The 23,817-nt window shown below is 29.2% G+C and overlaps 1 protein-coding gene across 4 annotated transcripts in view; it reads right to left on the minus strand.

The window, feature by feature from the left end:
- The window catches only part of LOC122517523 (protein gustavus), a gene marked incomplete in the record, with an annotated part of 197,359 nt that overhangs the window by 99,970 nt on the left and 73,572 nt on the right, over window positions 1–23,817 (minus strand). The window contains 2 exon segments of one of the 4 annotated variants that reach the window (XM_043635972.1): window positions 7,135–7,264; window positions 7,679–8,027. In XM_043635972.1, the coding sequence (XP_043491907.1) occupies window positions 7,135–7,264; window positions 7,679–7,772 (224 nt within the window). 4 annotated transcript variants of the gene reach the window in all.

Here is a 23,817-nt window from a genome sequence, read left to right on the forward strand (position 1 = left end):
GTGTGTGTGTGTGTTTCCTGCAGGTTGCGCGTCATTTACACACACCGTATGCGATTTTAAGGCAAAATTTTCCACCCTTCCTATCCTACGCGATATTAATAGCTAAATTCCTTGGAATCTTGGATTAAAGGGTAGTGGTGTCTCTGGGTGGTGTTCCTTTTTCTCTCTCTCTCTCTGTCTCTTTCTCTCTCTCTTCTCTCTCTCTCTCGCTCTCTCTCGCTCTCTCTCGTGTTTCGATTAAATGTTTTTTAAATTTAAAAAAAAACAAAACAAACAATTAAGTATATTCTCTAATCGATATTATAAAACATAATTACCAAATAATATTATTTTACATATTTCTTTTGTTTCTTCTTCCTTTTTTTTTTTAATAAACGATCGGTTATTTGAATAAATAAAATTTAAGACACATTCGAATGGGAATTGAAAAAGAAAGAGATTATAATAAAAAAAAATTAAATATTTTATTCCTTTCTTTCTTATCCTGAGTTGACAAGAAGAAGAAGAATAACAACAAAAATATAAGGGTTGATTATACGTTAATGTATATTTTGTCCAGAATATAATGATAAATAATTTATGAAGTTTAATTGCGTTTTGCGCAGAACTGAAGCAAGCAAGCAAAAGGATTCCTCCTCTTTCTCGGATCTTTGAGGCCGCTAAAAAAGAAAAAGGAAAGCGGTGTTGATCAGTAAGATCGGTGCTACGCTTGGAAACTGACAAGCCAAATAAGATTCGCAGGTGCATATAACAGATATACGTATGTCTGTATGTATGTATGTATGCATGTATATGTATATATCCTACGTAAGAAAAAGGATACATATACATGTAATACGTTTGTATCTACTCGTGTATGCATGATATATGTTTGTCTCTTTCTATCTTATTTTTTGTTTTCTCTCTCACTCACTCGCAACAGTCAGTCAGTCTATTTTTTGTGCGAAGTAAGCGAGTAGATAAACAAGAAGAGAAGGATATTCCGTTGGAAATGGTGATACGACGAGAGTCAGTAAGCCTTTCCCATTTGTCTCTAGACAATTTATACCGTACGATTATAAGGATTGAATGAAAAACTTTTAATGTGATGTTAGTGGTAACCAAGAGATAGTGGAATTTAGTGATGTAGTGTTAGTGGTGGTTCGTCTGATCTTCTTATCCTATATAAAAGGATTATCCTTGTATCTTTTTTTTATTATTCCTTCTCTTTTCTAATTCTTTTGTTTTCTTTGCTTAAAAAGAAAATGAGAGAGAGAGAGAGAGAAACAAGCACATCCAAGCGTGAAAATAATTATTTTATCTTATGACATATATATATGTGATTTGTATATAAATAGATTTCGTAGTCTTTGATATTTTAAATATGAATTTAATATAAAAATAATATAAGGTTAATTACGTGGACTGATTCGAGTGGGTTATCTTTGATAGTATTAGGATTATAAATTTGTAAATAATTATTATTATTATTTTATGATATAATTTGTAAAAAGAGATTTCATATGAATAAACGTAAGTTTAATTGAACGTGCTTGTTATGGGCATATGAAATAAAAAAAAAAAGCCTTGATAATATTTGAATAAGAAATATTTTGTAAGAAATAAAACGTACGTAAAATAGGAACAAACGTGAAAAAAAAATAAGAGAGGAAAAAACATTTGATAACATTTGAATTAAAAATATTTGTAATAAATAAATGTATAAAATTATAGAGACAAACGTTCGTATATAAATAAATGAAATAGTAAGAGAGACAAATGAAAGAGAGATTTTAACATACGAAAACTACCAAGCAAGCATCTTTTTTCCCATCGTCGAGTTTTTTATCATCAAGACAAGACTGAAAGAAAGAAAGAAGGAAAGAAAGAGAGAGAGAAAGAAAGGGAAATAAAAGTTGGAGATATCATGCTACTACCATCCGAGCAAAAGCAACCCTTTTTGCTTTTTGAAAATGCCTTCTCTCTGGAAACTTTCCTCGTCTCTCGTTTCTCTCTCATCTTTTTCTTTTTTTCTTTCTTTTTTTCTTTCTTTCTTTCTTTCTTGCTTGCTTGCTTGCTTGCTTGCTTCCTCTTTGCTTTCTTCTTGTATTCCACTTTTGGACGACGCCTGCTTTACCTCGGGATTTCTCGTCGACGAGAGGAAGAACTCTTCTAGTTCTTGGCGAAACTACTGAGAACTTGACGACTTTCAAAGTTGCTTCAAAAGGATGGCTAATATTCGTCACGCTAACTTTTCTCTCTCTCTCTCTCTCTCCCTTACTATTTTTTCTTTTTCCTTTCTTCTTTCTTTTTTTTATTGAACGTGTATATATACGTAATATTTAAGCATAACACTTTGATTACTATTGTACGTCATTTAATAAAAATTCGATTATTCAACATTTTCAATTCTTTTCCAAAATTTGTAATACTAAATCGATCAAAAATTGCACATTGCGAACAAACCATTTAATCGATTTCAATTAATTTTGATATAAATTAATAAGTAAATTACAATAACCCCGTAATGTAGAAATTTTATAATACAAAAATGAATACTTGATATAATACAAGTTTTGAAATGATTGGAATCACGTTTATATCAGAAAAAGGAAAAACATATCATAGCATTAAATAAATTGTAATAAATGTACACAAGTTGTAACACTAATGACTATAAAATTCCTGTAACAAAAACAGAAAAATGATTTTTTAAAACAAACCTAATTGTCCACCACCAACGAATGATGTTTATTCCTATCGCGCACAAAAATATCAATAAAAATTATTCAAATAATCGAGATAATTTTTCTTTTCTTTTGTTTAACGATTAATCCTTTATGTATAATAACCATAATAATCATGGGGGAAAAAAAATATCGTCGAATGTTTTGCGACTGTTAGATACGAAGATAAGAAATCAAATGTTATTGCAGATGTTCGCAGTAACCGAGACTGGAAGTATCATGGTTAGTATGTCGGTATCATAAAATGAATCGCACGCATAATCGCGACTAACTGTTGACGTCATGATAAAGAAAAGAAAAAAAGTCGAGAAAAGAAAAAAAAAGTAAAAAGGAAGAAGGAAAAGACGAGTTTAAATACGCAACGATGTCCGTTTTAAATATGTGGATAAAAAGAAGAAACCTTTTGCCTTGTCTTCTTGTAGGATTGAAAAGGCCGCCAACCATAAGTCGAGATCTCGAACACCGTGATATTAATCTCTTTCGTTTGTAAAGATCGACGAACCGTTCGATTGCTATTAATACTATTCAATAAAATAAAATATTACATGTGTATACAACCGTCTGACAATTAAACGATTTGCCTGACGTTACGTGTTTTATAATTCTTCACTTTTCTAGGAATCACATGGTTTTTTTTTTATATATATGTTTTTTTTTTTATTAAAAATACGAGGTATTATTGAACAATGATTGATCCTTCGGTGTCTTTACGAATAGATAAAATCAATGGCTTTATGATAATTTACGGAAATATTATATAATATTTATATATTATTATTATATATTATTATATATTATTAATATATATTATAATAATAATTTATATATATTATAATATTTATATATTATATTATTATATAATTTATTATAATAAGATTTCAGTTAAAATGTACGAGAAGATTCTTCTCTTTCTCTTAAAAGTTATTTCCAAGTTTACGTTAAACTTTTTGAAAATATATATTTATATTATTTTCATTAATTTTTCTCCAATAACACAAAGTGCACGCGAGTGTAGTAATAATTATTGGCAAAATCATTTATTTCTAACAACAATTTTCTTACGAATCAAACGATTTTAAAATTATACCTCAAATATATGATAATACTTGATCGTAGAATAAAATTTATCTAAAATCAAAATTGTATAATCTATTTGTAAATTTATCTGGAAGTAAAATACGCAATCTTCCTTGATTCCTTGCCAACGATTTAACAGTTTAAAACGATTCCTCGACAGCTAGTATTTGCATGCATTTACTCTCCTCCCCCTCCTACTCACCCCATCGATTAAAACGTATTTTCTAATGTGTAAATAATGGTTCTTAATGGACGTGTCAAAAAAATGATACTTAAAGATGACATTTTTTTTTACGATTTTCTTTCAATTTTTTTTTTTATATAAATATTACACGCGAAGAATATTCATTAGTATTATTTCATTACAAATATTTACCGATCTTTATAAATAATATCGTAGATATGATTTTTTGAAATAATACAAAGCTAACAAAAAAGTTTTTTTTTTACTAATATACGTGAAATTGATTGTTATCTGGAAATTAGTTGAAAATTCACCGATAAGTTCGCTAATAATAATAATAATAATAATAATAATAAAACAACAACAATAATAATATTAATAATATAAAATATGAACGTGTTTGAGTAATAACTAAAAGCGATATTCATTGATCGTTCTCATTTACCATAGAAGTATGTACTTACTCGTAAAAGCTATGAATATTTAAAAAAAAGTATATGCACACATATGTCTATATATATGTATACGTGTATGTGAGTGTCATATACATAGATGCATATACATAGAATGCTATTTTAACGTAGAGTTTTGTCGTAAGCTTTTACCACGAATAACAACACGTCGATGCCCTGTTACATAGCAAATCGATTCATGTCATTCTAAATTGACTCGGTGGTACTTTCACATTTTCCTATAGCTATGCACATTGGTATTTCCCTCTTTTCGTGTTATTTAACCAATCCAAACTCGTGATATATATATATAAAAAAAGAAAAAAAAAACAAAAATTTAAAATAAAAATAAAAAATGAATAATCTTACTTTTTTTTCACCCCTCTCGTCAGTTCGTCATTCAATGGTCATTAAATAATATCATATCTTTTTAATCGTATATTAATTGTTCATAATATAAAACAATTATTATTATTTAAATAATTATTATAAATAATAATAGCATTAAAAAATATAATATTAATTTGTTCGAAAAATTAATTTCATTTTTCGTATATCAAATCTTATTTTAAAATTAAAATATTATTATATATTATAGTAAAAAAAATAGTTAAAAAATATAATATTAAAATATATATTATCTCATTAAAAAATATAATATTAATTTGTTCGAAAAATTAATTTCATTTTTCGTATGTCAAATCTTATTTTAAAATTAAAATATTATTGTACATTATAGTAATATACATATATCATTCTAGTTAAATATATTTATTCTAATTGAAATTAATTAATAGTAGTATACTTAGTTGCAATTATATATTGTATTATATATTACACGTATATACGTATAATTCTATATACGTATTAGAAATAAATCCTATGACCAAATAGTTCGCTAAAACAAACACAAACGGAAATAAAACAAGATAAACAATTATTTGATAGGAAGAGGACCATTTTTCATTACTTTATCCACTTTAATCTGACCGTACCTTTTTTTCCTATCAATCTATTCATCTCTATCAATCTATCTGTCTCTCTTTCTCGCTCTCTTTCTTTTTTTATGACGTGCATAGATTCAAAAGGGCACATACAAAGACGTATTTTGAATTTTGTCGAGTGCTTTTAAGCTATAGTCACTAGGTATATATGTACTAACAACTAGATAGGCAGATATACTAACGCAACTCATGGTCACTGAAAAATGCTTCTTTTTTTTTTTTATTTCTTTTCTTCCCGAACTATTTTTATTTTTACTTTTATTTCCATTTCTCCACATTTTTATTCTTCTATTCTCTTTTATTTTTTTTTCCCCAGGAACATCCCCCCTCCTCCTCCTCCTCCTCCTCCTCCAATACCACCTTAATTTTTTTCTAATGATTTTCATTTGATTATTCAACAAAACGAACAATATACCTAAAGGAAAACAATTATGCGACTTTGAATATTGATATTTTGTAGTTGGAAGACAGTATTATAATTCTTCTCAAAAAAATAAAAAATAAAAGAAAATCTTTAAAAATATAATAATTAAAAATTAGAAAAAGAGTACTTCAAAGAATAATATATATGAAAAAAGAATGCAAAAAACAATTCAATCGGAAAATATAATTAGAAATAATCGTATTGGAAATATCCATGAATCCTTTTTCTTTGTTTTTTTTTTGTTCCTAACTCTTTATAAAGCAAAAAAAAAAAAAAGAAAAAAAACAAAATACAATTTATAACACGTATAAGATAAATCTAGAAAATTTGTATATAATAATTTAAACTTACGTGATTATTATTATCAATATTATTATTAATTAATATCATTATTAATATCATATTGATATTAATTATCATTATTATTATTATATAATAATTATATTCTTTGGATACGAAAACGCACAAGTTTCGACAACATTCTTGACTGTATTTTTTTTTCTTTCTATTTTAATTGTGCGATTAAAACATGTGTGCTTTCTCTCTCGCTCAATCTTACTTTCTTTCTTTTTTTCTCTCTAACAACTCTCGGCATGTGGCCACAAAGTTTTTCGTCCTTTATTAATATAGACAACAAATTATTATTGTCAGAAGAGTGGGGATAACGTATATAAGCAACTCGAGCCGATTTGTCAGCGAGTTCGAACGACCTCTACGCAGTCGTTCAAAGGTGATAGAATTGTAAACACCTTTCCTTACATTTAGTTAAAGTATCGTTGAATTTAACTAAACTATTGAAATTTATTAACGAAAATCTCATCGGTATAATATCATTTTTATAATATTTTATCGATATATACGTTAATATTGCGTAGGTTCAAAAAAGTATTTAATACTAGTCGAATTTAAATACGATAAAATATTTAAATACGTATAATTTTAGATATATTATCTAAAAAAAGAAGTAGATATTTAAAAAAAATTGATTATTTCATAATTATATGTATTATTATTTGTTAATTCAATTAATATGTATAAATATATGATGTAGATATTTTTAAATAGCTTTATTGTATTATTTTCATGAAACATTTGACGGAGAAAAGAACGAATGTATTTAATGTATATCTAATACAAAAAAAAACTAACGATTGATCTGTCGTTTTATTATCTAGATAAGATTAATTGTAATGAAAATGTCGATAATGATGATCTTCGTAGAATATGTTGGCTAATAAATAAAGTGATTGGACGTTAATATTCTCACCTTTTTTCCATTCCGAGACGATCAGAATAAGCGTTGTAACGAAGAGATAGTCGATATCCTTGAAGATGCTGTAAAGCCGATGAATTAGCTCGTCTTCTTGGTGTCGTAGTCCTGGTGGTGGTGTTGGTACCTTCGAAATAACGACAACGTTGTCGATTGTAACGAAGAAATTCTCTTTCTCGTGATAATAATTGTTGTTGATAACGTTGTTGGTGTTGGTGACACTGTTGGTGCTGTTGCTGACACTGTTGCTGTTGCTGTCGATGATGATGATGATGATGATGGTGATGCTGATGATGCTGATACAGTAGAGGATCAATTCGATGAATCCCGTTAACAGGTAATCTCCAGCATAGTACATACGGTACAACAAAGTTCGGTTTTAATTGCAACAATGGCAAAAAACGATATTCGATTTGACGATTGCTTGATAATTGTTGTTCTTGATTATTATGATGATGATGATGGTGGTGATGATGATAGTGATGATAATGATGATGGTGGTGATGGTGATGATAATTTTGATAAATATTGACAAACGAACAGCCGTTGTTTTCTTCACTCGAGCCGCGCACCGGGAGTCGAGCTTCTCCACGGAAGATGTTGTAATCGCGCCACTCAAGGTCACGGGCTAACATGTCACGGGGGCGTCATCCCTATCAAAAAGAATCACGAACTACCGATACCACCAATGGTCAATCATTTTTCATATATACATATATATATATATATTTTAACTTTTCAACATTTAAATGAAATTATTGTCGGTTACTTGTTAAACACTTTTGTTTTGATTTCACGAGTACTTCGAGTAAACGAAATTTTCAAATATCTAACACGGAAAGGAAGAAAAGGAAGGGAAGGGATGGAAGGAAGGAAGGAAGCAAAAAAAAACAGAGAGAGAGAGAAAATATGTGTGTATGTTTGTGTGTATGTTTGTGGATATAATAGAAATATTTTTCAAAGATATCTCCTTTCTTCTTCTTCTTTTTAAATAAATGAAATTATTTGCGTACGTATATACACATATATATATATGTACTGGTAAGAGTATAGTACCCGTAGAAAAAATTGATACGTAAATTTGTTAATAGAAATTGTCGTAATAGACGCTTTTCCCGAACGAGTTGTTCAAGTGCCGGTAGATTCGCGAACAAGACAAGACCGAACTAACGAACGTGTACGTACGTAGGAACGAACGCGAACGTAGGAACGACGAACGTAGGAACGAACGGACGTAGAACCAAAACCCAAATGATGAGGGATATTTCTCGTGTGACGAAGCGCCGCGACGCCTGCCGACGCGACCCGACGCCTAGCGCGCCAATCTTTGCGATTTTCAAAAAGAGATATGCGCACGCATCACCCGCACCCATGCTCAGGGCTGGCCCAACACACATTTATTTCCAAAAATTAAACAAATATTACAATACATATTATATTACCGTAAAAGACCGTAATTGGATAATGTTAAGATTCACGTGGTTAAATGTCAACATATATATCTGATACGTTGGTGAATGATCGAATACATTTAGGTTTATTTTGATACTTTAATATTTCGAATATACATCATGCGAATCTTCGTATTATCTAATTTCAGTCTTTCACGATAATATACACACACACACATATATATAAAATATGTTTTATAATTAGGAGAATGGATTTTATTAATTAATAATATATACATAATTTATTATATCATCCCACATATAGTTTATACTAATTGAATTTTATTTATAAAATATACTTCATAATTAGAAAAGTAGATTTTATCAATCAATAATATCATAATCATTTAATTTATGATATGTTTTACATTTATTTCATATTATTTTATAATATAAAATCGTTAATATAATGAATTTTATGATTTATCTTATGTCAGAATAATTTGGATTATATGAATTTGTGACAATTACGACAATGGATTTATTTCTATAATTGATATAAATTATTTATTATTGAAAGTATTTATATTATAGGATAAATTGTAAATTCAATTATTTCAATTTTTCGTCATTTTCGTCATACATATTTAAAGAAAATATAATTATTATTTTACAACATAAATTTTTTATTAGAATATAATTTACTTTTGATTTTTTTACAACATTTTCAAAACATAAAATCGTAATCTCTATTACAAGTTTTCATTAACGAATCGCGTTTAACCTTTTTTTTTGTTCTTTTAATAATACTTATTAGTAATCATCTTTAGAATTTATAAGAATTTGAGAAAAATGATTGTGAGTAATATAATCGAAAATATAAATAACAAAATATTACATCGAATCTGACATTTTAACGATCATTTCTTTTTTTTCTTTTTTTTTTTTCGTATAATTAGATCGTATTTCGATTTAGCAATTTTACATTTAACGAGCATGAACAAACCATGAAATTTTCTTTTCACGGTAACGAACGTAGTAGACGAGAAGGATGGAAAACATATTTTTCTTGATCTTTCTTTATTGTAACTATAAGAATCTAATGCTGCAATTGCGATTGTTTCAAATATAAGAAAGTAAGGAAAAGTAGAAATATAAAATAAACATAAATGTGAATGGATTGCGAAAGACAACCTTTTACTTTTCGATATTTTATTTTACTCGCGTATGTATTAACGCATGATATATATATATTTAAAAATTATTCGATTAATTGAAATCGAATTAGTATGATGATATTTAAAACAACCTAAGCAGGTACACAATTTATAATAAACTTTAGATAGGACGATGATAGAAGTAATATTAGTCTATTCTCTCATAGATCATGAGAATGATTGATCTCCGTAAATCATCATGATGATGATGATGATCATCATCATCATCATCATCAGTATTACACACGTCTGGTTGTAATGATGGAGCAAGCAAGTGGTAGCAAGCGATAATTGACTCCTAGTAAAGTCATAATAATTTCTTTATTGACATTTCACGATTCATTTCTATTATGAAAGGTTTCAGTTATTTTACAAACAGAGAAAGAAAAAGATATAAACGTCAAAATGTATACGCTTACATTGGTTAAAAAGTATTTTACCATTTTTTTCTTTTTTTTTTCATATTTTAATGCAAAACCGAAACAAGTTTTTTTTATTATTCTTTAGTTTTTTTCATTTTTTTCCAAATAATTTATAAACAATTATCAAGATACGATTATTTTCGATCGAATGGACAAATATCGCAACTGTTTTTTTGTTTGTTTTTGGTTTCTATAATTATTCTACTTCCGCGTTTTGAAATACGCGGAAAAATATTCGGTAAAAAATGCGTATAATGATTAACAGAGTTATGCGATTTTGAATGAATAATTTATGCTGTAAAATATAAAAAAAGAAATATTTATTCATAAGTTGAAATGTTATTGAGAAATATAATAAAAGGACGATAAAGGTGGAGTTGAAATCGAAGATATCGATCGATCGATCGGTCCGATCAGAAAAATGGAAAGTTTCTCTTTCTCTCTTTCTTTAATATTCTTTTATTTTTCTTATCCGAACAGAAATCGAACGTCTGATTTCGTAGGAACGCGTAATTATCAGTTACCGAGGACTAATTGGTGCCTTTGAGATTCACTCGACCGATATGGATACTTTATTGCAAGATGTTCCGAAGGTTACTACTACTGCTGTTGTTATTGTTGTTGTTGTTGATGATGCTTGTAAGAAAGAGAGTATATGTTGTAAAAAAAAAGAAAAAAAAATCATTTTCAATTATTACCGCACGAAGATCTATCAAACGCGTTTTGCTTTTAAACGAAACCGATCATTTTCCTTTCGCAAACGACATAAATTTACCCGTTCATCGATGATAATCTCATATTTTCTCTTTCTCTTTCTCTCTCTCTCTCCCTCTCCCTTTTTTTCTTTTTATCTTTTTTTTAAGTATGATAATGAATTTGTAAACGACGAGAAACGACGAATTTTTGTCGACGATTAAACGATGAAATTAATAAAAAATTGTCGATTACGTTCGGATATGTGTTGTTATTTTAAACATTTAATTTATTACTTTAATTACTACATTTAATTTATAATTATAAAAAGAGAGAGAAGAATTAATTTATCCGTAAACGAAGTTACAAATGAAAATAAAAATTTGATATATAAATTATTGTCTTATTTCGTTCACCGGAATATCATCGATTATATGAATACAATTAATTTTATTATTATAAATGTAGAAATAAATATAAACGAATGTGATAATAGTAGGATCAAATATTTAATATTAGATTTCCGGTACGCGTCAATTTGACTCATTTTCGATTTTATTATAATACTATATTTTGAAAAACTTAAATATATTTTTTTGAAAACGTACGTTGCTTTTAATAAGATTACGAAATGTATGCAAATACTTATTCCTTCCCCTCTCCCACTTCTTAGTTTCCAAAATCCATATATGCTATAGTTATTTTGACGAATATGAGTCAAAGTGAGACACATTATCAAAGTTGATCGTTTTATACACTTCTTATTTATTTCTTATTCGTAGAAATACTTTCACGTTTCTATCTAATAAATAAAATATTCAACAAGAAAAAAAGATTAAATTATCAAGTTCAAGTATCGTGTAAAAGAAATGGAAGTATAGTCATTTGTGTTAAAAGTAATGAAAGAAATTTACGAAAAATGTATTTTAAAAACAGGATGTGTTTGAGTCAAATTGACTCACTCCAGACAAAATAAGTATACATAAAAGCATTTGACAATTTAATGTTAAATATTAGATAAATTGTATTACAACGTAATTTAAAATAATTTACATATTTAATCAATTACTAATATTCAATATATTATAATTAACGAGATAGACAAAGACTAATAGGAAAGTTCGATGTGATCTTCGAAACTGCGAGACAACTGATTTAAAATAAATTATTATCGTTTGAACCTTCGACCTCAATTGATTTTCCACGGTTCTGTGTTTTAAAGTAGAGAGTATAGACGACGATGACGTTGGTAGAATAATACGTTCTAAAAAACATTCATACACGCTATTTATCGACTCTTTTTTGACTTTTTATAACTGCGCCAATTTAAAAACCACGAATTTAATCGAATAAGTATTTCTACTCGAACGAGAATAACAGAGAAATAATTAAGGGAATAAATTAATTTTCTTTTGTAAAAAAAATAAAAATAGGAACAAATAAGATTAGCAAAAACAAAAAAAAAAGAAACAGAACGGTTAGATCTTCTGTTAAATTTTATCGAATTAATGAAGATATTTGAAACATTGATTGACATTTTCTTTTGTATACAAATAATGAATAAAATTCGTTTATATCATTTTGTAATTATTCTATAATAATATTTAGTATAATATTTTTGCATTTTTGGAATGTACATATATTTAAGTATATTCTTTGAAAATTTTCAAATTGATCCGGCAAATATTCTTCACTGTATGTTAGCTGCAAACAAAAAATTTGTAACTTTGCGTAAACGTCACTTTGAAACTTTAAACGCGTTTTTCTCAAAACGGTGTTTTCAAAGTCGGTGCTCACGATTTCTCAAAAACGGTTTAACCGATCGGTTTCAAATTTTAACACAACCTCCTCAAATATATTTCCTAGGTATTGAACGAAGGAATAGGATTTAAAAAATTATTACTATTTTTTGTTAACAATTTAGAGCGAAAATTTCAGTCAAAAACGAAACATTTTTTTCAAATAGACGCCATTTTGTCAAAAATCAAAATTTTTATTATTCCTTCGTTCAATACCTGCACACAATTATCTATCCTTTAAAAGAATCCACCATATTTGTTGATATCAGATAATCCAAACCGCTGAAATGTAGGGCACTTTGAATTACCATCACTTATAATTGATAAGTTAAAACTTTTTCTAGAAAAAATTCATAAAAAGACGTCTTTTTCGAGCCTTTCTCGCAACTGCGTATAACCCCTTAAGGATTATATTTCTTTTCGTGATATATTTGTACGTAGTAGTAGTTCATAGGAATGAACAAAAGCAAAAGTCTCTCAAGGAACTTGCAATGGAGAGAGAATAGAGAGACGTGTATCGTTTGCACCAACTCGAATAACAAAAGACAGTGGTTAAGAGAGTAACAGAGAGACGGACAGACATACAGACAGAGATAGAGTGAGAGAGTGAGAGAGAGAGAGAGAGGGTGGAGTATGAGGGAAGTGTATATGTGGGAGGTAGAAGGGGGGTGGTAGGAGGAGGAATATCTGCATGCCCTGTGCTGCACCGAAACGTGATGCCCTTACAAAATATTCTCTCCGAAGCATGGACGTTCATAGGATGGTAAAATACACTGGTAAACAGTTGCATATCTTTCTATGCACAAATATATATATATATACACTGACACACACATACACACGTACACATACACGTGTATATAAAAAACATAGGACGTAAATACAACAGTAGGAATACAAAAATGGTGAATACAATAAAACAATGTTGAAGTTAAATGGTAACAATTTGGATAGGATACATTCTCTCTTTCTATTTGTCTATATTTTTTAAATGTTTTCTCTCTCTCTCTCTCACTCTCTTTCTCTCTCTCTTTGTATTAGCAACTTTAATTATTTCGTCTCCGTTCACTGTTAGAGCGTCGATTCAATTTGTTCCCTAGTTATTTTTTCTCTCTTTCTTTGTTCTTTTTTTTTAAATCCAAATCACTCGTCTACAACACGCGAGTGCCCAGTATCAATGTGTGCGTTAATAGAAAGAGAAAAAAATGAGAGAGAGAGAGAGAGAGAGAGAAGGATGTAATCCCTTTTTCGAAGTATATATATATATATATATACGAAAAAAGGGGCCTCTGCAACGACGGCCCTGGGCGTCGTTTCTTTCCAACAAACCACCCTCGACCAACCCCACCCACCCACTCGCCAACCCGACTTGTCGCGAGGGTAGTTTCGACGACTCGACGAGCTACCCTCGTGCGACCATTGGCTCACAAATTCGCATGCGCGTTCGCTTCGAAACTACCCCCTATTGATCCGTTCCATCTCTCTCTCTCTCTCTCTCGCTTGCTTGCTTGCTTTCTTTCTTTCTTTCTTACTCACTCTAACTCGTTCTTTCATTCGTGTACACATTCATCCTTCTCTCTCACTCTTTTGTTCTTTCTTTCTTTCTTTCTTTCTTTCTTTCTCTCTCTTACTTTTTTTTTTCCTTTATTTTTTAGTCTTTCCCGTTTCTCGTTTCGTAAAAGACACTCTTTTACGAAAGATAGTCGAAGATACCGAGTACAATTTCTTCATCGTCGTTTCTACCACCTTTCGTTACCGTTCCTCTTCCTCTTCCTCCTTATCCCCCTCCCTCCCTCACCATTCCACCCCTATTTCTTCTCCATCACTCTGATTTCTTCAGATATTTTCTATCTTTTATTCGATATACTTTTCAAATGTTGCCTTCACTTACATACCTCTCCTTCCATATTTCTTTTCTTTATTTTTAAGTGATTTTGGTATATCACTTGTTTTTTTTTTCTACTCTTCTTTAATCTCTCTCTCTTTTCATTTTGTTTCTTTCGCCGGATTCAATATTTTTCTACAGAAATGTAATAATATAATATAATATTAGTATATTATTGTGTGTGTGTGTGTAAAATTTTATTCTATTTTTCAATATTATTTCATCTTAACGTTTCAAATCTTCACTCGTTAACAGAAAGTATGAAATTATCATTATTATTATTATTATTATTATTATTATAATGTATTATTTATCGTATAATAAAAATATGTTCGATCGTTATTTATCTATCGAAAGAAACTTATGAAAAATTTGATTTAAATGAAACAATAATAAAAATATATATCTTGATCGTCATATCAATGTTTTATGTGAAATATTTATTAATTATTATTATTATTATTAATCTATCTTTTCTTACGTTTAGTTGAGAAGACGATTGTAAAGATGGTTGATATATGGAAACTTGTTGAAATTAATAGAAACACGATAAAGTTGTCAGTTAGGAAAAGATAACTTTTCAAACTTACACATCTATTAGAGGATAAACGTTTAATGCAACCGAGTAGGAAGAAGAAGATATGCTACCCCACAAGTAGAAAGATATGCAACTGACAGGTAGGAATTAGATGGTCTTAACGTATAACGTTTTCAATGAATTCTAATTAGATGTTACATACACATTTGACTGTTACACGATAAAATATCAAAATGTACTCGTAAATCAATGATCATCGATGAATTATACAGTGTTATCATTTATTAAAAAGTAATCATTTACAAAATAACTCGTCCCTTTAATCTTACGAATTAACACGAGCACGCGCACATAAAGATTCAAATATATTATATACACGCTCGTTTATAATATATTTGAATAATATGTTCATTTGAACGAGTAATTATTTTCTTTTTTATTTTTTTGTTCTGCAAAGTATCACACCCTCCTTCACTCCTTCGCTATTCGCACCTTTCAAACCTCCTGTTAACACTTATTATTTTAAAACTTACCTAACGAAGCAGCCAAGAAAATGAATGATAAAAAATAAGAAAGCAAAAAAAAAAAGAAGGGAAGAACGAGCCATTGTGGGTTGTTTCGGTCGAAACGATATCGTGACTCGTTCTCGCTATTAGGGAGAAACTCGTTGAAGAGACTCTCGTTGTCCTCGTCGTCGTCGTCGTTGTAAGTTCTTGGCGGTACTTTTTGCATGTAAATTGCAGTTAAAACACCAACGAAGCCGCCGCTAATTTCGGATGCCGGTGCTCTCCGTTCGATGAAAGATTTATGAAGAACGGGAAAAAGGAGGAATTAAAAAGAGAGGGGCCGAGGGAAACGACGGTGACGAGAGGGAGCAGGAGGAGGAAAAGGGGGATAAAAATGTGAGAAAATGAAAGAGAAAGAGAGAGAGAGAGAGAGAGAGTGGGATAAAAGGATCGGCAGTACGTGTTTAAGCAGCAGCAACAAACGTTCCCTTTGTTTCATCTATTACACGTATTATCTTATTTTGTGTTTATTTATTAATATATTTATATATTTTTTATTTATATATAAATATATATATATATATATTTTTTTTTATTTATTAATAATAATAATAATAATAATAATAATAATATATATAATGTATTATTTATTGTATAATAAAAATATGTTCGACGTTATTTATACATCGAAACAAACCTATGATACATTTGATTTAAATTAAATTTTTATTTTATTTTTTATTTTTATACATTGTTAAGTGTGATAGGTATACGTGGTATAGGTAGAAGATAATTTTTTTTTTTGGTCTTTTACTTAATTTATAATAATTGATTTATTGTTTTTTTTTTTTGGTTAAGGAAATAGAAAAAGTAAATTAATTGATTAGAAGAAAAACACATAAAGGGTAATTATGTAAATAAAATCGACGTGAAGAGAAAGAAAGAGAAAGAGATAGAGAGAGAGTAATAGTAGTAGTATATAGAAAATATATTAATATAAATTAAAATTATAGAAAAAATTAATAATTAGGTTAGATTAGTAAAAGAAAAAAGAAACAAAGACAAAGACGAAGTAAATGAATTAATATAAGTAAAATAAATCTATAAAAATAAGAGAAAAATTAACGGACCATTAAAAAACATTGATGATAAAGTAAACGAAAGAGAGAGCGCGAGAGAGAGAGAGAGAGAGAGATAGTAAGATATTAAGATAAGAAATAAAAATGAAAATAAAAAGAAAAGCAGACGAGTTAAAAAGGAAATAAAAAAAAAAAAAAAAGGATGATGAAGTAGATTCGACGAAAGAAGAAAAAACAAAGAAATAAAGAAAAAAGAAGGAGGGGAGTGGGGAGGAGGCTTCCGGAGTCAATTGAATATTTAAGAGGGTACTCCTTCGGCGTGGAAAATCAAACGCTGTTTCTCCATTAAAAGACGAAACATATATACTACAAAAAGAAAGAGAAAGAAAGAAAGAAAGAAAGAAAGAGAGAGAGAGAGAGAGAGCGAAGATGAAGATGAAAGAAAATAAAAGAAAAATAAAAGAACTTGATGAAAATTCGTGGTGTCTGCTTGCTTGCTTGCTTGCTTCTTCTTCTTCTTCTTCTTCAACCACCCCATACTAACATTTTCTTTCCCTCACTTTCTTTCGTTTCTTGTTACTTCCGAAGGATAAGCGTTGTTTCTTCGGGCCTGCAGTAATAGGAAACGTTTCTTACTGGCAGTAAAGTTCATCCCTGAAGTTTTCCTTTGCTTTTTCTTCTTTCTTTCTTTCTTTCTTTCTTTCTTTCTTTCGAGATATTAAATCGGCAAAGGGTTGGCACCGTAAAATGAAATTTCTTTGGTATTGATCAACGTCGGTTAAGTTTTTACTTTATTATTCGAATTCGACCAATTCAAATTATTTGACAAACAATTATATAACACTAATCACACACAAACTATTGAAATTTTATTCGGCGAATTAAAGTTGTTAATGTTTTTCTTTTTTCTTTTTTTTTTTTTCCAATAATTTTTTACAATAAATTCGAGCAATATTTCTATATTCCTTTTTTAATTTTTTTGCATTACTTCATCGGCCAATCCAATCTGTTCATTCATTTATTTATCATTGGATTAGTGTTTCAATTCAAAATTAATCGAACGAAAATTAAATAAAAAATTGTACAATATTATTAAAAAAAAAAAAAAAAATTTACCATTAATTGTCTCCCGATATATCACGAAATAATTCAATCAAATAAAATTAACATTTAACATCTACCAACACTCCGTGTATACCTATTTTTATCATAAAATGTTAAATGACCACTTTCAACAAAAAAAAAAAAACAATAAATCTTATTATTAATATAAAATGAAATTTTTGTATCCAATTGGACGATAGAGAAAGAAAACATTTTCTTTTATTTAGAAATATAGAATAATGTATATTTTACCGTTATTCTTTTTTTACGAATTGCAGGACAAGGTCATTTCAATGCACGTGGTAGATTTAACGTTGAAATTCTTTTTTTTTTTGTTAAAATAATTATTATCCTAAAGTTGATTGTTTTTTTAGCGGCTGGGTGGGTGGAGGGGAGGGGAGAGGAAGGAGAAGAGAAGAGAGAGAGAGTTAAGAGAAAAAAATTGAAAAATAAGAAAAAGGATATTTGTTCATAAAACGGGAACGAGTTCCGATGATTAAAAGCAGGGATTTATCGAATGGAATTGTTCGAGAGTGTTTTTTAAAGAGCCGAGTAGTGTTCGTACACTTTGCGAAGTCAGCGGGCGTGACTAGGCAAGTATCGAAGAGGGGTAGGGTTTTTCTCGTCGAAAATAAGCCACGTGGTGGGTGTAGAAGGGTAGAAAGATAGGAGAGAAAGAGACAAAAATACGGAAGGGGAGAGAAGCACGCATAGTTACGAAGAAGGGTGAGTGACTCGATGTAAAAGCGGTGTTCTCTTCCCCCTCTCCCTTTTCTCCCACCCTCTCTCCTTCCCCCTTCTCCCTCTCTCTCTCTCTCTAACTTTGTCTTTTTTTTTCTTTATTTCTCGCTCACTCACTTGGTCCACCCTCGTTGGTATCCACCCATTGTTTCCATATTCTCCTCTCCTCTTTCCAACCCCCTCCCCCACCCTCTCTCTTTTTTTCTTTTTTTTTTTGCACTTTTTCTTTTCGCGTGTGTCCGGAGGGCAATGAGAAAAAAAAAAAAGGGAAAATCTAAAAGGACGTCATTTTTCAAAGCGACGGACCAACGAAAAAACCGCGTAAAAGGGGGAAAATATTTCTTTAAAATTTTTATTATAATTATTTTTTCATATGGATATTGTTAAATGATCGAAATGGTAAAAGCAATTTTTCGATTTTTGTCAAAGGGGAAATTTTTTACTTTTTCTTTATTTGTTTATTATTATTTGGGGGAGGAGAAGAAGGTTTTTTGGTATATTTGTATCTCGTATTTGATTATTAAAAAATATTATGAGCTATTGTACATGTTTTGAATAAACAAAAAAATAGAGAAATTAATACGTTTTTACTGTTGCGTATATCTTTTTTAATTGTACACTAACAGCATTCCCTATTAACACTCAAATGACCCCATATTATTTTCCCGTAAGCGGTGATTATCTCGTATGAAAATGAGAAAAACAAATATTATACATATAGGAAATGAAAAATTGAAATAAGTGAAATCTCGTTGGCGGTTTTGTTTTTTACGGTTTAGCATTGAAAACACGTCGTAATAAGTGTTAATTGTACATGCGCGTATATAATTATCAATAAATACGTATTAACGAAGGTGAACAAAAAAAAAGGGAAAAAAAATGGAAAGAAAAAAAAATAATTCTCAGAGTCGAGACATTTTTAGGAACCAACCCGATGACCATGACCCTTTTTTTCTTTTTTTATCGATCATAGTAATCGGATTAAACTTTCAAGAACGATCGACGAGTTTAAATCTGTAAAATCGTGTTCTTAAATATTTTTCAAAAATCTTTTTATGAAACTATTAAAACATTACTGTGGAGTATGTTCTAATCGTTGTATTCCTTTGTTTATATATACATACATATATACACACACTAACAATCACTGAGGCGTATAACGTATTTAGATAAATTTTGCAGAAGGTAACTTTGTTTACGTATACACGAGACGGTTAACACGACCGAGTCAATGTTTATGATCTTTCTTTCTCTGTTTATCGAAGTAGTTAGTTTCAAAGGAACCGTTCACGTGTACGGACGTGTGACAGTTGTGCGTATCGAAATTTTTAAGAACAATTTGGATATTATTGAATATTTTTCATTAACGTAAGTCAAATTTAATTGAATATTATATTCGCTTAATTCATTGTTTTATTAGAATAAGAATTTTGTTCGAGATTATTTACGTCATCGAGAATTTTATTCATTAATATTAATAATAATAATAATAATCGTTAATCTTACAAAAGAAATAATTTACAAGTTAGGATATTTAATATCGAATTTTTAGAAATCGTTAGATTTTAATTAAATATTATTTTTTCTTCGCGTATGTATATATTTGTTTAAATGTTTTAAACGTTTAGTATAATTCGATAAAATTTCAATATTATTCGCATAATTACTTGCTTTATTAGAATAAGAATTGTTTCCAAGATCCAACACGTCATCAAAAATTACATTAATCAACAATAATAATCAATCTTTTAATAATCGTTAAAATAATTCAAAAAATGAATTAAATACCGTATATTAATATTAACCTAATTAATAATTCCTATTCGTTAATTTGCGCATTTATATAAATAAAATATATATATATATGGTATAAACCCGAACTATAAATAATACGAAAAAATCGATAATATAATAATAATAATAAAAAAACAAGAAAGTAAAAAATTTGCCGTATAGTTTCTCAAACTACTTTCTTTTCCTTTTTCATTTCTTTTCTCTCAATATTTTTATTTCAGGATAACTTTAATTAATTTCGATATTAAATATATAATTTCTATAGTACATAGAAAGATATGAAGTCTTATCTATAGTAAACGTACATTTCTAACAGGTTAAGCTAGCGTTTTTTGGCGATCGATTGCGTTGAGAATCACGCGTGCGGAACGAAACACGCAAGCAAGCAACCAACCAACCAACCAAGCATTGGCTTTGAAAAGAAGAAAAAATATGAGAACTTGACTCGTCATACTATTTTTTTCTTTTTTTTTCTTTCTTGTTTTTTTTTTATTTCATTAGTTGCATTCTGCGTATCTCTTTCTCTATCTAGCTTTGAAATACGAAGGGGTTAAGAGGAAAATAAAAAGGGGAGGAGGAGGAGGGAGGTGGATAGAAAAGGAGGGAAGGGTCAACCAACGATGTTTCTACATGGTAGTACTGCTGCAACCCTTTGATTCGCGTATCGACTGTCTGCCACTCGTCGAAGGGTGAAACAAATTTGTTCGACGTACGTTTTACATAAGCATGTACGTATATATACATGTGTGTTTGTATTTCTGTCTGTCCTATCTGGTCCGTATATGTGTATTGTATTTACAAAAAGATTTCCAAATCCAATTCGTTTTTATTGTACATCTCGTAACATATATAGTATTCGTGTTACGTATATACGTGTATATGTGTGTATGAATGCGTGGATTTATATATGTAGAGAGAGAATGTTTCATTTAATTAATTTAATTCTTTAATAATGTCGATATATATATATAGTATAAAAATAGTATAGTATAATATAATATATATATATATATATAATTATTTTATTATATTATATTACATTATATATATTATATTATACTATTATATATATTATGCATACTATATATTTATGTTTAACAATTAAACATTGAATTAATTGTAACAATTGGAAAGATTAAAAAAATAAATATAATAATATATATATATATATATTTATGTTTAACAATTTAGTATTGAGTTAATTGTAACAATTGAAAAAATTAAAAAAATAAATATTATTTTTCGTAAAGGATGAATTTAGTTTTCGTAGTTTAGAAACGTTTAGGTTATATCGTAAGAATAGTTAAATGTTATAACACAATCAATTAGATCATTTTCGTATTATGCAGAAGACAGGATAGTTGGAAATCGGTTGGACATCTCAAATGTAAATGCATAGTTTGATCTAATCGTCGATGATTTGAAAGAACGTTGAGATGATCGGGGAATAAATTATTGGTAATGTCAAAGATAATGATCGATTATATCGATGATATAACTGGCAAGCAAACGTGAGTCCTTTTAAATCGGGCATGGAATGGGTAGAAGAGGAGAGCTGTAGGTGAGGGGGGTGGTTGTTCGAGAGGGCGGGGATTGAAGAGAGTTAACGTGGGGTGTACTCGATAATTAAAGGACATAGCTTCGGGCGATTTTCACCGAAATTGGAAGTCACGCTTGATGGTGATGGTTAATAAAACTTTATATGCATACACCGTGAGAGAGAAAGAAAAAATCGAAAAAAATAAAAACAAAAGAAACTAAACAGAAAATGTTCTTACTTTTAAGATATCTGTGAATGATTTTTTTTTCTCACGTATTATTATTTGTATCAATTTTATTTTTTCGATTATCATTCGAGTAGTTAAGCTTTATTCATACTTCTCGAGTTATGAAATAAAAAAATTAGATAAGATAGAGAAAGAGAGAGAGAGAGGAAGATAGAGGTTTAATAAGCTAATTCAAGTTAATGAGGTAAGAATAAGACAAAGTAGGAATGAGGGAAAAATAATAGAGCCGAGTAAAGTCGGTTAAAAAGACGACCTTAGTTGGACTCTCACTTCTCTTTACTCTTATCTTTTCAACACCAACGAGTTAGAGATGCTAACGGATAAGCGAGGTGGAACGCGAGAAGTGGAATAAAATGAAAGGTGGGAGGGAGGGAGGGAGGGAGGTAGGAAAGTTTCCATGAGATTTCTTATCAAAATGCAAATTCCCTTTGCGACCTTTTCCTATTCTCTTATGTACATCTATCTTTATACTTACGTTAGTTCTTTTTTTTCTTCTTCTACTTTCTCTTTCTCTCTCTCTCTATTTTGTCAAATATATATTCTTTTTTTTTTTCTATTCCAAGTGTTCCATTTGAAATATTACTTTTTGTTTAATTTTACGTATCGTTTAAGCCTGAAATTAATTTGCAGTTAGTATTTGATTTTTTTTTATTTTATTCTATTTTATAATTTATTTCTGTATTTTATTCCATATTTTAGTTTTTTTTTTATTATATTTTGTATATCTGACATTTTATTTTTGTTATTTTATTCTATAATTAATTTTTATATTTTATTCGATATATATATTTCATATATATTATATTATGTATTTTAATTCGTATTTGATTTTCTGTTATATTTTGTTATTGTAATAAGAACGTTTCATATTCTGTCTATGGAAAACGTTGAAGTTTTCTTGATGAAATATTCCTCTTCTAGTTTCTTCACAAACTCTGATTTGTTTTGCAACTTACCTAGAGTATTTAATAACATTTCAGTATTTGTTTTCTAGTATAATATTAATTTTCATGATATCCATTACCAACCACTATTTGTACTTTCTTTTTTTTTTATATATATATATTTCATTTTATATTATATTACATTAAATATTAATATTATTTTACACATCTACATATATATATAAATATAGACATCATGAAATAGCTAATCATTGGACAATTTTACAATGTACGATTTACAATTTAGATTGGTGGTGGGAAAGGAGGGGGAAGGGTGGGGGAAGGGAGGATCATTGTGCGTCTACGCAATCCTTCTCTCTTTCTCTCTTTATCATGGTGCACAAAAAAGCTACCCTCGTCCAAAACACCCCCGACAAAACCACTCTCTTTTTCTTCCCCCACTTTCTCTCTCTCTCTCTCTTTTTTCTCCTTTTTTTTTTTACCCTCGTGCTCATCATCGTCCCTCGCACTCGACGCCGACATCACTCTCTGAATACTTTCAGTTTGTGCATTCACCGATGTCGCTTTCGTACTTTCGAACTATCCAATCCGAAGGCCACTTTCGGAAAAAAAGAAAAAAAATACAAAAAAAAAAGAAAAAAATCAGCAGTAGCAGCAGTAGCAAAAAAAAACCTCTTCCCGCCGTGACCCTGCCCACCACCCCACCCCTACCTCAAAAAAAAAATAAAAAGAAAAAGGAAAGAAAAATCCTTCTCAATTTGTCCGCAAATTATCATCTCCCTTTTCTTCTTTTTTTCTCTTCTCTCATCGAATATATGA

This window comes from Polistes fuscatus, unplaced genomic scaffold (genome assembly GCF_010416935.1).
Source record: "Polistes fuscatus isolate 324 unplaced genomic scaffold, CU_Pfus_HIC Scaffold1, whole genome shotgun sequence".
NCBI lineage: Eukaryota > Metazoa > Arthropoda > Insecta > Hymenoptera > Vespidae > Polistes > Polistes fuscatus.